This window comes from Capra hircus, chromosome 3, assembly GCF_001704415.2.
Source record: "Capra hircus breed San Clemente chromosome 3, ASM170441v1, whole genome shotgun sequence".
In the NCBI taxonomy this organism is placed as follows: domain Eukaryota; kingdom Metazoa; phylum Chordata; class Mammalia; order Artiodactyla; family Bovidae; genus Capra; species Capra hircus.
The window spans coordinates 24,685,107-24,702,798 of record NC_030810.1 but is presented as its reverse complement, the minus strand read 5'-3'; the positions used below and the strand labels follow the sequence as shown (position 1 = coordinate 24,702,798).

The window sequence follows — 17,692 nt, the reverse complement described above, 5'->3', positions numbered from 1 at the left end:
TTTCTGCTTTCTTGACTATGCCACAGCCTTTGACTGTGTGGATCACAATAAACTGTGGAAAATCCTGAAAGAGTTGGGAATACCAGACCACCTGACCTGCCTCTTGAGAAACCTATATGCAGGTCAGGAGGCAACAGTTAGAACTGGACATGGAAGAACAGACTGGTTCCAAATAGGAAAAGGAGTATGTCAAGGCTGTATATTGTCACCCTGCTTATTTAACTCCTATGCAGAGTACATCATGAGAAATACTGGGCTGGAAGAAACACAAGCTGGAATCAAGATTGCCAGGAGAAATATCAATAACCTCAGATATGCAGATGACACCACCCTTATGGCAGAAAGTGAAAAGGAACTAAAAGGCCTCTTGATGAAAGTGAAAGAGGAGAGTGAAAAAGTTGGCTTAAAGCTCAACATTCAGAAAATGAAGATCATGGCATCTGGTCCCATCACTTCATGGGAAATAGATGGGGAAATAGTGGAAACATTGTCAGACTTTATTTTTTTGGGCTCCAAAATCACTGTAGATGGTGACTGCAGCCATGAAATTAAAAGACGCTGACTCCTTGGAAGGAAAGTCATGACCAACCTAGATAGCATATTCAAAAGCAGAGACGTTACTTTGCCAGCAAAGGTCCATCTAGTCAAGGCTATGGTTTTTCCAGTAGTCATGTATGGATGTGAGAGTTGGACTGTGAATAAAGCTGAGCACTGAAGAATTGATGCTTTTGAACTGTGGTGTTGGAGAAGACTCTTGAGAGTCCCTTGGACTGCAAGGAGATCCAACCAGTCCATTCTGAAGGAGATCAGTCCTAGGTGTTCTTTGGAAGGACTGATGCTAAAGCTGAAATTCCAATACTTTGGCCACCTGATGTGAAGAGCTGACTCATTGGAAAAGACCCTGAAGCTGGGAGGGATTTGGGGCAGGAGGAGAAGGGGACAGCAGAGGATGAGATGGCTGGATGGCATCACCGACTCGATGGACATGAGTTTGAGTGAACTCCAGGAGTTAGTGATGGACAGGGAGGCCTGGCGTGCTGCAGTTCATGGAGTTGGAAAGAGTCGGACATGACTGAGCAACTGAACTGATCTGAACTGAAACAAATATCTGAAGAATGGGACACAAATTAATATTTTAATGATAATAATGATGATCATTAGCATTTTATGTGCCAAACGCTGATTTTAGTCCTTAATATGTATTGGTCCATCAAATCCTCACAAGAGCCCAAGTTTAAAGATGAAGAAATTGATGCATAGGGAGGCTAAGTGATTTGCCCAAGGTCACAGTTGGTAAAGCCAGGATTTGAACACTGACAATCTTGATCGAAAATCCCTATTAATAACCACTAGGCTAAATGCCTCTTATTAGTCCTCACCTTTTAAGAGGTGAGTAACAGATAATGGGAGACAGAACATGGGCTTCGGAATCAAACAGACTAGGCTTGGAATTCCAAATCTGACATATCCTACTCATGTGACCTTATGTGAGTTATATAAGCTATTTGGTGCTCTTTCTTCAAAACGGGAATAAAAATACCTGCTTTCTAGAGTTGTTGTGAAGTTTAATGAGATAACCTAAGCAAAGTTCGTTTTGCAAAGTCTGACACATACACTATAAAGGGCCACTATTACTGTGATACATCATTGTTAACTGTGTGGTACAAAGAGCAAGTGACATAAGGAGTTTAGAAGAAAGAAGAATTATTGAGGAATCATAGATGAGTCATGGTGATCAGGAGAAGTTTCATGTAAACAGACATACTCAAGATCTTCCACTTAAAGTTATAGAACTGTGGTTGGTGAGCAACAGGAGTGTCAAAACCAGCCTTAGCAATTATGGGGCTTTGGGGCCGACATCTCTCTCATAGGCTAGAGTTTAATAGGCCATCAGGTAAGAACCCGTTTATGGACAATCTAACAGACATCATTCAATTAACAATTAATTAGTGAGCACCTACTGAGCCAGATACAGAGATAAACCCAGTCTTAAGTGTTGAGGTGGTGGTGAAATGGACAAATCAGCAGCTGATTATGCCATGTGGAAGATCAATGATGGATGGATGCCGGCAGTGCTCACAGAGGAGGCTCTAATCCGGCATCACACAGACAATCTTTCCTGAGTGAGAAATCGCCTCCACTTTGTCTCAGGAAGTCAGGCGAAGAAAAGCAGAGGACGTTTGAGACCCAAGGATCTGTTTGGGCATAAGCACAGCACAGCACAGTGCAGTTCCATAGTGTAGAATGAGTGGAAGGCAGAGAGGTGCAGGACTTGACTCCGGAAAGGTGGGCAAGGCCAGGCCATGGAGGATCTCCTGGGCCTGGTGAAGGTGGTGGGCTTTGGTCCTAAGCCACAAATCTATTTGGTAGCCATCTCTGTGATCTCATCTCAACTTCTGTGCCTGTAGCAATACAGTGGTTCCCCATGAAATACGAACAAAACAGCACCAAGAAAGAGAAAGAATACATTATTTTTTTTTAGGCTTGCTGCCAAATTTTCTTTGGGACCCTATTTTCTTCCTGAATAGATCACAAGAACTTTAGCACTAGTGTAGTTTATCATCGCCTCATGATAATGTTCCTCCTTTGTGCTCCAAAGTTGTTTTAAACTCAACTCTTCAGCAAATGTTACCCTTTCTTCCCCAGTACAGTACCCAAACAACTTGATAAATATTTGCTGAATTAGGTTGGATCCATTGAGTGACAACTACATAAGGTAACATTGTACCGATGGGCATGGCTGGGTCCCAAGGGGAGGAGGGGATAAGAAGATGACAGTCATCAGTTCAGTTCAGTTGTTCAGTCTTGTCCGACTCTTTGTGACCCCATGGACTGCAGCACGCCAGGCCTCCCTGTCTATCACCAACTCCTGGAGTTTACTCAAACTCATGCCCATTGAGTTGGTGATGCCATCCAACCATCTCATCCTCTGTTGTTCCCTTCTCCTCCCACCTTCAATCTCTCCCAGCATCAGGGTCTTTTCAAATGAGTCAACTCTTCGCATCAGGTGGCCAAAGTATTGGAGTTTCAGCTTCAACATCAGTCCTTCCAATGAATATTCAGGACTGATTTCCTTTAGGATGGACTGGTTGGATTTTCTTGCAGTCCAAGGGACTCTCAAGAGTCTTCTCCAACACCACAGTTCAAAAGCATCAACTTTTTGACTATCATAGCACCCTCAATAAACATGAACTTCTAATGATGCAAATGAGGCATGGATGACCATAACAGGCAAGCCCCAAAGCAGACTGCAGGGTGTTGTATTCTTTCAGTGGTGGCCTGTTCACGTGGTAGGAATCTGAATCCCACTCTCACAGCATTTTCACCACTCAGTTCTTTGAGGGCAGAGGGCTATGTCTCCTTTATTATAATAAATTCTCAGAGACCACCAAGTGCTTAGTAAATATTTATCAAGTGGATCTATTTAATCCTCACAACACTCAGACGGATACATATTTCACAAATTTGGAAACTGAGGTTCAGAGAGGTAATGTGACTTGCTTGAGGTTATAAGGTTAGTAAGTGGTATAGTAAAAATAACAACAATAATAATTAATGCTATTTTTAATTCTAAGGAATCCCACCCTCCACTTATCATTCTCCAAATGTCTCTGTCACAGATTTTTGTTTCATTCTAAAATAGGAAAGGTTCTCTCTGCCTGAATCAAACTTGAAGTTTATAATTTGAATTCTTGAACTTTGGTGGGCTTTTCCAGGGTGCCATTCCAGGAGTTTCGGTGGCTTTAGGACAGATACATCTGCCACACTGTATGTAAAGACACTCTTTAGCACAAAGTTTCTCCAAGACTGTCCCATTCTCTCCCCAATCACCAGGTAAGAATTAATCCAATTTCAATTCAGTTTAGTGCATCTTTATTAAATACCTACTATGTGCCAGGGACTTCCTTGGTGGCTCAGTGGTAAAAGAATTCGCCTGCCAGTGCAGGACACATGAGTTTTATCCCTGGGTAGAGAAGATCTGCTGGAGAAGGAAATGGCAACCTACCCCAGTATTCTTGCCTGGGAAATCCCATGGACCAAGGAGCCTGGGGGGCTATAATCCATGGGATCACAAAAGACTCAGAGATGACTTGGCAACTGAACAACAATAGCAAATAACAACTATGTGCCAGGCACTTTATTCAGTACTTTCCAAAAATAAAATACTTAGTATGAGAGTCTTTATGTCTGTCCTCTTATTATTAAATCACATTTTACTTACTTTCATGCCCAGAAAAATCTCAAGGACATGTAGTAAGCACTCAAGGGTAAAGACCAACTGACCCACCTATGTTTTTAGAGGAGTACTGTGCTAACACATAGTAGGCATCTTACTACAATTTCATGAAATTGAATAGTTCTTTAAAATTTTGCTCTGGAAATAGGCAAAATTGACAGACCTGGGTTCTAAACAAATCCTTGCCCAAACAATTATTGACTATACAACTTTATCTTCCAAAATCTCATCTCATCCGTAAACAGGAAAATTAATGTTTACCATTTAAGGCTGTTTTAAGGACTAAAAGAGATGCTGTCTGTAAGACGCAGTGCCTGCATCATAGTCAGAGCTCAACTAGTGATAGCTAATTTCATTACTTCTAGTCCTACATCTAGCTCACCTCCACTGCTTACTAATTTCCTTATTATTATTACTTGGCAGGTTCAGCTAAAAGAGCTCAACCAAGGAATGAGATTTGCTAGTTAACAAATATTGTAATTAATAGAGAGTACCAACATATATTGGGCAGACATTAATTTTCAAAGATTTAGGATATAGTGTTCCACATTAAATCTAAAATAATCAGAAGTTGTCCTTTCTTTAATAATTTGGAAGATACTAGAGAATTTGCATTTCACAGCTCTGGAAAAAGTTATCTAGTTTTTTTTCCTTTGGATAACTCAGAGCTCATTATCATCTAGAACAATGTTTTTCAAACTTTACTAATCATCATTTAACAAAGTAAAAACAAGTTAGAAATATACTGAACACAGAAACTTCATATTGCAACTCAGAACATCAGTAACTAAAACAAAAGTTTCACGAAATATACCCTTACTAAGTACCAGCAACTGAAATTTTCTATTTCATTTACTATTTTAATTTTTTTTAATTCTGGTCAAGACTCAGTGAAACAGCTTTAGGCAAACTAGAACTTAGTAATTTAACTAATATTGTTATCTTGTCTGTTCAAGCGTATTAAGGATATAGTTTAACTGATCTTCCCATCAAGCTATGAAGCTGTAGTAAATTTTATTTTACAAATTAAAAACCTGAAACTCAGAAAGGTTAGGTGACTTGGACTAAATAGACCCACAAATTGAGGACAGACCCAAGATTCACAAGTTTTCTAACTTTGTAAATCAAGCTGTTTAAAAAGATTATGATAACTCAATTCCATAAATATTTATTGTGCCTACCATGTACCCAACATTGAAATAAGAGACCATTTGACATGATCTCCGCCCCCTAGGATTTCCAGACTACCAGAGGAGACAAGCATGTCTCAGTACATGCACTTGAAAGTCTGAAGTGGGTACTTTTCTATTCTGGAGGAAATTATCTTATTCCCAAACTACCACCATCCTCTCTCTGGCCACCCATCTCCCAAAATGAGCACCAGTACCTGCAGGTGAGAGAATGCAGAGAACTCCTCTAATAGCACATTTCTCTATGATCTGAAATAAAGTCAGTACTTTCCCTTCTACTGCTCTTTGCCACTGTAACCCTAAAAGCAATCCTCAGTATGACTCCACTGATGAGCAGCAGCATGATAACATCACACCATAACCAGAAGAGTGCTTTAATGTTGACACCCTCTCAACAACCAATATTTAATTTAGAAGCATCTTCATGATGACTTCAACTTCTGAGAAATCATGACTCAATAAAGACGGGTCTTGACCCCCTGCAAAACCATGAGGAAACTCTAGTCCTCTGATCTAAGACATTTCTTAGATACTGATTCAAATAAAGCTGAAACCAAGACAAAACACTGGAATCACCTTAAACCATAGCTTTTACTCATCTCTCTAGCTTTATCTTTACACATCCTATGCTGCACTCAGTGACAGATTTTATTTTCTTGGGCTCCAAAATCACTGCAGACGGTGACTGCAGCCATGAAATTAAAAGACGCTTGCTCCTTGGAAGGAAAGCTGTGACAAACCTAGACAGCGTATTAAAGCAGAGACATCACTTTGCCGACAAAGGTCTGTATAGTCAAAGCTATGGTTTTTTCTGGTAGTCATGTACAGATGTGAGAGCTGGACCATAAAGAAGGCAGAACACTGAAGAATTGATGCTTTTGAACTGTGGTACTGGAGAAGACTCTTGAGAGTCCCTTGGACTGCAAGGAGATCAAAACAATCGATCCTAAAGGAAATCAACCCTGAATATTCATTGGAAAGACTGTTGCTGCAGCTGAAGCTTCAATACTTTGGCCACCTGATGCGAAGAGCTGATTCATTGGGAAAGACTCAAATGCTGAAAAAGATTGAAGGCAAAAGAAGAAGGGGATGGCAGAGGATGAGAGAGATAGCATCACTGACTCAATGAACATGAATTTGAGCAAACTCTGGGAGATAGCAGAGGACAGAGGAGCCTGGTGTGCTGTAATCCACGGGGTTGTAAAGAATCAGACACGATTTAGCAACTGAACAAAAACAAATGTTGCACTCATGCCAAACTATTTATTCCATAAGTAAATTCCCACCTCTGTGTTTTTACTTATACTATTTCTTCCATCTGTAATTCCCCTTTCTCCTAATTTTTCTGTCTATCCATCTTTCCTGACCCCACTCAAATGGCATTTCCTCCATGAAGCCATGTCTCCTTCCTGCAACAGTGAACGTCTCCCTCTTCTGTACATTGTACCGCCTCTGCTGAGACAATTTTCACATTCTGTCATAATCCTTATCTACTATATTAGAGTATGTTTTAAGTACTGTGACATCCCAGGAGGCACCGACAGTGTAGTTTATATGCAATAGACACACAATTGTGTTTGCTGATTCCACATTGAATAACTTGATCTGGAAAAGGAATTGTTCCCCTTTGCTTCCCGAGAAGCCAAGTTGGATGTATTCTCAAACACTCTGGATCTAGGACTTCTGATGTTGCTAAACATGTAACCCAAGGCAGGCAGTTGAACTTTATTTTTCTATAAAAAGGGGCCAACAGTCCCTTCTTTAATTACATTAAAGAGACTGTACTGCCAACACAGGGTTAAAATTACCTTACAATGTTAAGTGAATATGAGAAATGATCTCCATGGTCACAGATCCATTACAGCAGAACTGGACTGGGAATAGCTGAAGTTCTAGAAATGTAAACTTCCTCCTCTATTCCTGAACAACTGATAGTTCAGGAACAGTACTGGGAACATTATATCAAATACAAGCCCATGTCTCCAAAGTTCACTTGTTCAAGAGTTCTTACTAAAGCTCTTTCAAGCTAGAAGTCTTTTTTTTTTTTTTCCTTCTTGCAGATAACCTTAAGCCAGAGGTATAAAGTGAGAAGGAATTGAGGTTCAAGTATAGGCTTACACATGTGTCATTTTAAAATAATGCAAACACTTATCTGGCAAGGAGATCCTAAGAATATCCACCTGCCCCTCCCCTGTTCACTCACCTGTTCAAATGCTTTACCTAAACATCTCGTTTTGGTCTTTGATTTCTAGGTATGAGATTTTTCTAGGACAAAATATGCAGAAACATCTTCTAGTTTACCTTCTTCAAATTTAAGCCCCTTTCTTTCACTGATATATTTATACCATATAAACACAATCTAAAAATTGACCAAATTCTTCCAGAGAGTTTGGGTACTACATATAAGGCTGCTTACAAAATCCTCTGATGAAATTTGGTGAAGTCTTGAGATAGTATACATATGGAAAGAGAAAAGTTCAGTTGTCTGTTTCCCAGTAAAGGATCTTTTTCATAAAAACATAAGGCCTGAAAAATGGCACTTGGGGGATCAGATCAATTTATAATCCCTTCCCCTAGTTTTAAGTGTTAAATTGAAGGAAAGAAAATTACTCCCTTCACATCCTTGCTATGATTATATATAGAGTGGAATTCAAAATCCATGATATTAAAACAGTATTCTAAAGATATGTTTCCATTTTAATTCTTGAATCCCCTGAAGGGACTACATGTGTTGCTGCTTCACCCTCACTGGTGACAGCAACAGGTCCCAACTGAAAACAATTTGTGAATTTATTTTATATGCCTATTTATTTCCTGCTTCAGAGCCTTGGGAAAAGGTATAAAATTAGGCTTGGCCTAACACCAGTCCTGACACCCCTTCCCACATGTGTGTGATCAACACCTATGTCAAGACCTTTGGGGTGATTTCCCCCCGCCCCTTTCTCTTTTCTTCCTTCAAATGGGAGGCTATTAATTGAGGGCCAGCATTCCACTCCCACCTCCCACACCTCTCAGTCAATCTGATCACTTCTAGAGCTGTTTACACTGCTAAAGTCATCCATCATCCTGCCTCACCAAGCAGGAGAAGAACTGATGGCAAGTTAGAAAAATCTCATTCAACTGCTTTCTGCCTCAACCTCTTCCCAACTCCTTGAGAAACAGAGCTTCAAAACTGTCTGCTGGGGAAACAAGAGGGATAGAGGGAAGAAAAGCTGATGTGATGAAGGGAAAAAATAGGTCCAAAGTAATCGGTTTCTGGGCCAAAGTCAAACAACTCTATCTATCTATTATAGACAACAAAGACGAGACCATATCAGTTAACCTTCAGTTCAGTTCAGTTCAGTCACTCACTCGTGTCCGACTCTGCGACCCCATGAATTGCAGCATGCCAGGCCTCCCTGTCCATCACCAACTCCAGAGTCCATCCAAACCCATGTCCATTGAGTCGGTGATGCTATCCAATCATCAACTTCCTTTTATTTTCTTTATGGCTGAATTCTGAAGTTCCTAAAGACACTCTTTCATGAAATGGAAAAAAATTGCTTCAACTAAAATTAATTTTATATTCTCCTTTTTTCTAATGACCAAATCCCAAGTTAATTCTAATTCCAAAGGTGATCATGGACATACCTAGGCAAAAGCCTAGGACAATACGGAAAACTTAATAAAGCCGCACAACTCCAGGGAAGAACTAAGGGCCTGTCTATGTTTAAAGATGTGCCAAACAAAACCTCCATCCTCATGAGTTCCAGCGAGAGGAAGGAGACTGTGAGCATAGCATGCAATGTTACTCCTTTCCAGGACATCTGGCATGGATAGAATGACTACAGACTGAAAGGGAGTGAATGTCCTCTACGCATCTTTAAGTCCTGTGTATGACTACTGCCTTCTAATACTTTCTCATCTGATCCTCACTGAACCTCCACTGAGTTAGCCATTATCATTCCCATCTTAAAAATGAGGAAGCTGAGGCTCAGAAAGTTCAGGTATCTCATCCAAGATCACCCTATTACTAATTGGAGAAGCCAGGATTCTAACCAAGTCCACCTGACTCTGAAGTTCTTTGCACATCCTGGTTTCCTAAGACAGAGCACTCTTTGCAGAGGCTTGCCAGTACAGATGCCCTATGAAGGTCCTCGCAGTCTGAGGCAGACTCATGCTTCCACGGCATCTGAGCTGGCCCTGCTAACAAAGACATGGGAAGAGTGGTATCTAGTTAGAAACAAATCTAATTTTCCTACATATGCCCAAGTCGATGTAATAAGTTTGTAGCCTCATCTGCACACTGGCCCTCTGGTTTCTAATCGCAATAACCAAGGTTGATTTCAGGCCTGGAACCTTTTCTACCATAGAGACGATTAAAATATAATCAAGCTAGAAAGTTATCCTCCCCCAAAGCCACCTAAAACAGAGCAACTCCAAAATAAAACCAATTTACATATTTTAGCCCAAATTAAAAAAGTAAAAGCTAAGGATTCCCTTTTAATATTGTGAATAATAAATGCACATTTATGTAAAGCTTCCTTCGGGGAATGGTTACTATGAGGACAACTTTCCCAATATTATTTATAAATATCATTTTTGTTTTAGTGTTACAGTAAGAATCTGGACTATGGGAATTGTACTGTCTGTACCCAGTGCATTAACAGATATAATTAATATTGAACACATGTACAATATCCAGAATTTTAGATGTGTGGCTGGCTGCATTACAAAAAGTAACATTAGAAACGATGAGTCAAATCTGGTCAAAATCACAAATTACAGGGACTTAGTCATTTACTCCATTTTAAGTGAGTCCTTTCCTAATGAAAGTTTCATTAGTAAAGATTGCAAGTTCTCAGGCTTTCCACTACAGACTTTTAAACAGCACTTAGAGCTAAAGTTTATCATTAAAGCTGTATTTACTACTGCTGCATCTTCAAAGGGGGCACTAGAAAAAAAGTTCAACTCAGCCTGTTATTTTTCATGTACAAATTAGAAAGCAAAACTCTAAAGGGTTTAGACTGGCAGCTGAGAAAAACACAGGCTACTTGAAAAGCCATTACTGATACTTCCCAGGACACACTGAGGGTCATGGCTGTCTATCCCTACCATACACACACGAACACACACACAAACGCACGAACACAAATACACACATATATATACACTGCACATAGTATCTAGGTGTACATGACAAAGTAACTCTCTACTAGCAAATGTAAAGTTTACACAGGGGTGACATCAGCTATACTTCTATGTAACTAAAAAAAAGTTTTCATAGTGGTATGCCAAGGAGGTCACCATCTTCTCAAATCGTCCTTGGAGAGTAACATGAGAAAACGTATTCAGAGAATCATCCGTGTCAGAAGCAAGGGCTTCTTATTTTTGCAAAATTAATAGGTTATCTAGTCAAGTTATAGCAGATAGACAAGTTCCTTCCAGCTGTCCAAACTTTACTTTTTCCTGAGAGTAAACATCTGGATACATGGAAGCTTATAGACAAAAATGTCCAGAACAGTTTTTATTTTTATCTTCTAGAGTCATGCACAGACTCTTAAAATACAGAAGGAAAAATATTTATGTACTTGAATGTTTCAGCAGATCTTTTCCCAAAATTTGACATAAACCTCATTGAATGACATCGAACCTGAAAATCCCTCACTCCCTTTTATCCTGAAGTCACAGAGATTTAGTCTCTAAAATATATCGTGATCAGTGTCAGAAGAAATGGTGACTTTCAGTTTCACATTTCAAAAAAAATGCACATAGTAAGTCTTCAACAACTATTTCTTCATCCAACAACAAATGGCAGCCAGCCTCAACTATGAATACAGTTGGCAAAATAACATCAAGGGCGAGTTATTCCAAGAGAGCAGACAATAGACGATAACTAACTTGGAATGATCAGGAGTGGATTCAAAGCCACAAAGTGCAAAACAGAAGCAACCTCCACACTGTGGTGTCTTTTTTAGAATTCACCATTTTGATCAGAATTGTTTCTCTGCTTCCTCATATCTTAAAAAAGGAACTAAACCTCTTACAGAAAAAAATCCTCATGAATTACTATATTTTATAGCTTTAAAATGAGTAATTAAGAAATGAAATTCAATTTTAAAAGTAACTTTCAAACCTACAGTCCAGAGAAAGTTATTTTCAGGAGAGACCCATGACCTGTAATTTTTGTCCATTAAAAAAAATCAGATCTGCTAGTTTTGCATTTTACTTTTGTGGTTAAAAATAAGGCTTTCCTAAAACAACAAAAGACAAAACGCAACTACAACAATTACTCTGACCCTATTTCTCACTGCTTTTTCAACCAAAATTTATTTAAGAATTCTTTTTTCAGCATTCAATCTTTCTTGATCCTTGCAGGGGGCGGGGATCCACATTAGAGGGGAAAATATTTCTGGTGTTTGATACAATGAAGATCTGAATAATGCTCTTCCCCAAAGCAAAAATGGCCAGTGCTAAAATGGTCCATCAAAAGGTAAAAATCTCAGGAGTAGGGAGAGGGCATGGGGAGAGACAGAGATAGAGAGATGGGGAGGGGATAGAGAGGGAGAGAGAGAGAGCCATCGCCTATTCAGAGCACTGACACTGCATAAGTGATTTCTTAATGAATGTACAAGGAACAGCATAAATATTACCATCAGGCAGAGTGGATGTGAACATCTAAAGCAAGCTAGCTGACTGATTGCTTTCTCATTTTTTGTTCTTTTGTAACAATTCCATTTCCAAAGTGCTTGATTCCTATTGCTGATGCTCCAAAGCTATTGTAAGCACACTGCCTGAATGCTTAATGAAGTAAACAACAAACAAAATGGCTCATCTTCGGTGCCCCCAGCTAGCATCCCAAACTGGATATAATTAAAGGTGTGAACAAGCAAGCAAAGAAGTAATGAACCTGCAAAGTCAAGGTTCTGAGAAATTATCGGGCATCCCGCACTGCACCGGTTCAGATTTATCACTCATTATCTCTTATGTCGGCAAGGTTCAGATCCAGGTTGGTACCTCTCTCTACTCTTGTCTTCCAGCTTTCGTTTTTCCTTCCACCTCTAGAAGGCTAATTTATGACAATTACTGCTTGTGATGACACCCAGCCACCCATAGATCACCTTTCCTTTTACCCTTAGAAAGCTGCTCACCTATAAAAGCTCTCTACCCCTAAAATACACTGAGATCTAAAAAATACAAGGAAGTTCCTAAAACACACACACACTTCACAAAATGAAGCAAGAGAAGCCACCTTACCTCCTCCTTGTTTTTACCAATGGTTAAAGATTGGATGCAAATGCTCCCCAAGAAAACACAATTCTCCTTTCATATACACGTATATTTTAACTTGAACCCAAATGGTTGATTGAAAGGGCAGCATCTAGTGTACAAATATTGTTATGAATCTGCACATATATGGTTTCTCAAATCACATCTAAAGAAAGGTGTTTGGTTACTAATGGTCCAAGGGGTTTAGATATGTCTTTTTGATGAATTTTTATATTTTTCTAATAAGAAAATTTTTGGAGTTTGTGAGGAAGAGAAGCCACTTCTTATGGGAAGACGGCCCAGTTTGGTTTTCTTTCCATTTTTAGACGCACATATATTTGCAAGTATGTATACACATTTGGTAATACCAAATAAGGAACTCCTAAGACAGGTGCAGGATTCCAGAAACACAAATGCTTACATTGATACACACACACATACACACACACACAATCCTTCTTGCTCACACACACATAATCTATCAAATGGATGGGAGATGGATAGTGGGCAATAAAATGTTTACTTCACTTTCAAAAGGGGAATTGGCCAATTCTGTGCAATATGGCCCATCGACTGGATAACAGTAAGATAAAACCCTGGAACTGTTTATATCTCTTCAATCCCCCAAAATTCTCAATGACATTGGGAAAAAATACTGCATTGCAGCATTTGCCAGCGCGCACTCACGTGTCTAGAATCCGTTGGCCAGCTCGCCAACAAATGTACATATTAAGTGTCCAGGCATATAAATTAAGTGCCTAGTGGCCGCAGATCATTGAAACTGATGGAGAAATTTGTCAAGGCCAAAGTACTTCTGTCTCTGTACAGTGACCTCTATCAAGACCGCGATTTCTTACTCAGAGTACACACTGATAATTTGTTTCAGCTTTTTCTTAATTAAAATAAGGCATTACCAAGGGCTAACTGGAGCAGCATATCAACATATCTCCTCATGGAAGGAATAGTTTTTGGTCTACATATAGGAAGAGAACCCACCCACAACAAGGAAATAAGAGCAAAGGGAAGAAATCAAACCAAAGAAAAAGACCTGCCCCGAAGAAGCCCGTTTATTGTTCATGGTAACCCTTACTTGAGTAAAACACCTTGATTCACTTATAAATTCTTTTAGAGGCATTAAACACACACACACACACACGCACAGAGCACTATTCATGCAATGATTTCCAGATTTAAAAATTTAAATAGATTATCCCCAATAGAAATGCTAAGTTTAAAATATTTGAAGTCTAACATGTCTCAAACTCTATTTCAAGACGGAGTTTTAATACTAAACTGTGTAGCCCATTTTCTTTCTCTTTCTTTAAAATATATTCTATTGTTATTACCTCACAACAATATGGTCTTCCTATCATAATAAAATCCTTGACTATTCAAAGGACCAAGGAAAGGCTACAGGAAGATAAAAAAGTTTTAGGGCTTTGGAAAACTATCAAACATAAGCAAACTCATCTATATCTGGTCAGGAGGATGACTTGAAAGAATGGCAGTTAGGAATGAATGGAACTGAGGTCACAAATGAATGGTTAAGTTGCTTGCTAGTTTTTTAATGAGATATTAACATTGTCCTATAAATCAATGATTTTCAAAGAGATTTTTCAGCTGTTTACCCACCTACATTCAAAAATTTAAATACTAAATTATTTAAGCATTATTTTTACAATAAGATACATGAACATTCTGATTACTAAAACTGTGATGTAGTCAAGTGTTTTTTGCAGAAATATTCCCAATCGGATTTTCATTTCTTAATAAATGCACACTCAGCCTTGTGTTTCCATAAAGACACACCTCCACATGCAGGTAGTATGTATTAATATTTTTAAGACAAAGACGCGAAGAAGGTCAGCAGTAGAACCACGTGTCTTTTTTACAATCCAAGCCAAGGTGACATTTCCTACAGTAATTATTTTCCCCCTAACTAAACATCAAAAAATTCTCAGAAAAAATACATTCGAGATAATCAGAAAACTATTCTATTTTTAATAGCGACATATGATTACACATTCATGATATGAGAGAAAGGTTTAAGTGTATGACAAAAAAATGTAAGTTTATTTATTATTACTTCGACAGTCAAAACAAATTTTAAAAATCCCCCAATAAGAAGATAAACCATAAGCATCTGCAAGGATGAAAGAATCGGGGTGGAGGGTGGTGGTGTGGAGGTTTGCATTGGAGAGAGTAAAATTAAGAGTACTTTCAATACAGCCAGTTATATTTCCCAACCTTTTAACACATTTCAGTGCCTTTTAATCTCTCGTTCTTGGGCTTAAAATTATCATGTACCTAATTTATCTCTCTGGAAGAAACCATAATAGATCATACTTTCAGTTGTTTTTATGATACCTTCTATTAACCTAAGTAATATATCTTTCAGTCCTTTTGGTACCCACCATCATGAGAAAAAGACCACTAGTAAAGCACACTTTGGGAGAGAAAAAGCGAGAGATGCCTATCACCCAGTGCACGCATGGGTCCCAGACGTTCAGAGACGCTGGAAAAAAATCAGCTTTTCACTCAGTTTATGCCAAGACCAGGACTAGGACCAAATGCCAAATGGAAGGCAGTAGTTGCAAGGATACAGCCTGATGGATCCTGCGGCTGGAGGCATAGAGATGAAGGTGAAGTAGTAGACTAGAATATAGCTTTTCATGTATTATTTTAAAAAGTAATTTCTACTTGGGATATGAAATGAGAGATACAATGAACTCCCTGGAACTGTAGTATCAATATCTGATTTAGTAAAAACACCAATATCGCCCAGGACAAAATCATTGCTTAGGGTAAATCTATTCTACCTATATTTCTCCTATGGATATTTTGCTGGAAATTTCGAAGAAATCATTTGCAGAACGTATCAGCTGTGGGAGTTCACTATTATGCTTCTGTCAACTTCATTCAATATAATTTACATTTTTTTCAAATGGCCTCACAGGATTCCTTGCGATTTTTCGCACGTACAATTTCACAGCAGGGAAAAGGGGGAAAGACAGAGAGGCAGAGAGGGAAAAAAAAAGCAAGATTCCCTACCCTCCCTTCCCCCTCTCCTTCTCTCTCTCTCTCTTTAAACCAAAAAAAAAAAAAAAAAAAAAAGCCAGGGGAGACAGAACAGATGCTTAAAAATAGATTTCTAAAAATCACTGTAAACCAGAGTTAGAAATGTAATTAACACCTATTTATAAAGAATAATTAAAGTTGGGCTGGCCACAAAGAACAGCAAAGATAATCGAGGTCCTGTCCCCCCCCCCTCCTTTTTTTACACTGTTTGCAGTGTGTTCTCATGATAGCCACCTGCTCCCTACTCGGCTTTTCCTCTGTTCGTTTCCCCGGCAACCTTTCATTGGGTTTTCCTCCCAGCTATCGCTTTCAGTTGGGCTGCTCGGTCTAATCTTATTTGTTTTACACCCATCAAAACAAGCAGCCAGACAAAGGCAATCCGCTAAGAATGGGAAAAAGACCACAGCTTTGTTATAACATCTATGCAGAGCGAAAAGTCCTCCCCAGGCTTTTCTAGCAAAATATAAGTGAGATTGATATGAATTTACAGCCTTCCCCCATACCAGCTTTGAAATCCTGTGAAAGCTATTGCTAGTGAAATTCAAAGTCAAAGTGGGCACCCATGGCATCTGACCGTGCCATTTTGTGCCATATCTTCAGGGTCAACATCAGGCTACAGGAGCGAGACTCAAGGAGTTTCCCTGCTTCTTTTTTTTTTTTCCAGAAAAAGATGATACTAAAAATAGATCTACTACTTTGGCAGAAAGGTTTTCCACTTCCCCTTCCACATCCAAAAGTCCTGTTCCACAATTGCATCTGCTGCTACTGAACCTCATCTCCACCCCTCATTCCCAGCCTTCCCCATCACTCCGAGCAGGAGACGGAAAAAGAAATGTGCCTTTAACTTTAACAGTCGTGCAATTCCATTGAAAGCTCACAGAGGCAGTGGACACGCCAGCCAACAGTGATGGTGACACTGTGATTGTCAAAAAAGACACCAGCCTTCCTTGGCTAAAATGTGAGTTTGATGGAAGAGACAGTGTGTGTGCCTTGCGTGCATGCAGTGCCGTCACACTTGGAGATGGATTCTGGTTTTCAGAAAAGAGAAATACTAACAAACACACACATACACAAACGATCTGCACAGTGATTTACAATGCACAGTCCACCATCCTCATGCACACACATACAGACGCACACACGGCTGGAATCTCCAAGCTGCCTTCCTCTTTTCACTTACCATCTTCAAGCCATTCCACTCCATCTGTGATCAGAAGAAGATGGACCCTCACACAGTGTGTCAAAAGCGGAAAGGAACGTTATGTAAAAGCTGACATTCCTTCTAACAGAGCTGCTGCCCAGAGAAGGAAGCAACAACTCAACACGCCAGGCACCGCTACACATACAAGCCGCCTCCTCTTTTTTATGAGGTCATGACAGGAAACTCTTTGAAATACAAGATGCAGCATTTACTGAAGCCCAAATAAATCACTCTCTTTGCCGTTTTGACTGCGCAGTCCCCCGAAACACAACTGCCCATCTCAACGTTCAGGATTCAGGAGCTGCCTCGCAAGGTTTAAATTTCCAGCTCAGAAATGGAGAGACTCCTAAGCCGGCTGCACCCACCTCCAGCCCCACGAAACCCAGGCACATAGACAAACCTCCCTCTCCCTTAAAAAAAGAGAATCCTTCTTTTGCCATTTTTGTCTCATGTAATATAACCTCTTTCAGCAAACCAGCAATTATTTCAGCCCACCTCCCCTTCTCCACCCCCACCTTTATGTTGAAGGGAAAATTGACAATGACCTGTTAAAAATGAAAATCTATTTCCCCACTGCTTCTCAATAAAAGGACCTACCCGCACTCTCTACACAAAAGAGATAGTAAATGTAGGAACCAAACAGCAGCAGAGAACTAAACTCTTGTGCAAGCATAAGACTGGTCAAGGTGGAGATGCTTTTCTTCCCTCCAGCAACACAAACAACAGATTATAAATCTA

General features: G+C 39.5%; 1 protein-coding gene across 4 annotated transcripts in view; it reads right to left on the bottom strand.

The window, feature by feature from the left end:
* ELAVL4 (ELAV like RNA binding protein 4) overlaps window positions 1–17,692 on the bottom strand; it is an 89,789-nt gene that overhangs the window by 71,805 nt on the left and 292 nt on the right. For 2 of the 4 annotated variants that reach the window (XM_005678445.3, XM_013962839.2), the window contains exon 1: window positions 16,934–17,282. The exons of the other annotated variants lie outside the window; for them this stretch is intronic. In XM_005678445.3, coding sequence (XP_005678502.1) covers window positions 16,934–16,957 — 24 coding nt within the window. In that variant the 5' untranslated portion in view covers window positions 16,958–17,282. Of the gene's footprint in view, window positions 1–16,933; window positions 17,283–17,692 lie in introns of those variants that run through there. 4 annotated transcript variants of the gene reach the window in all.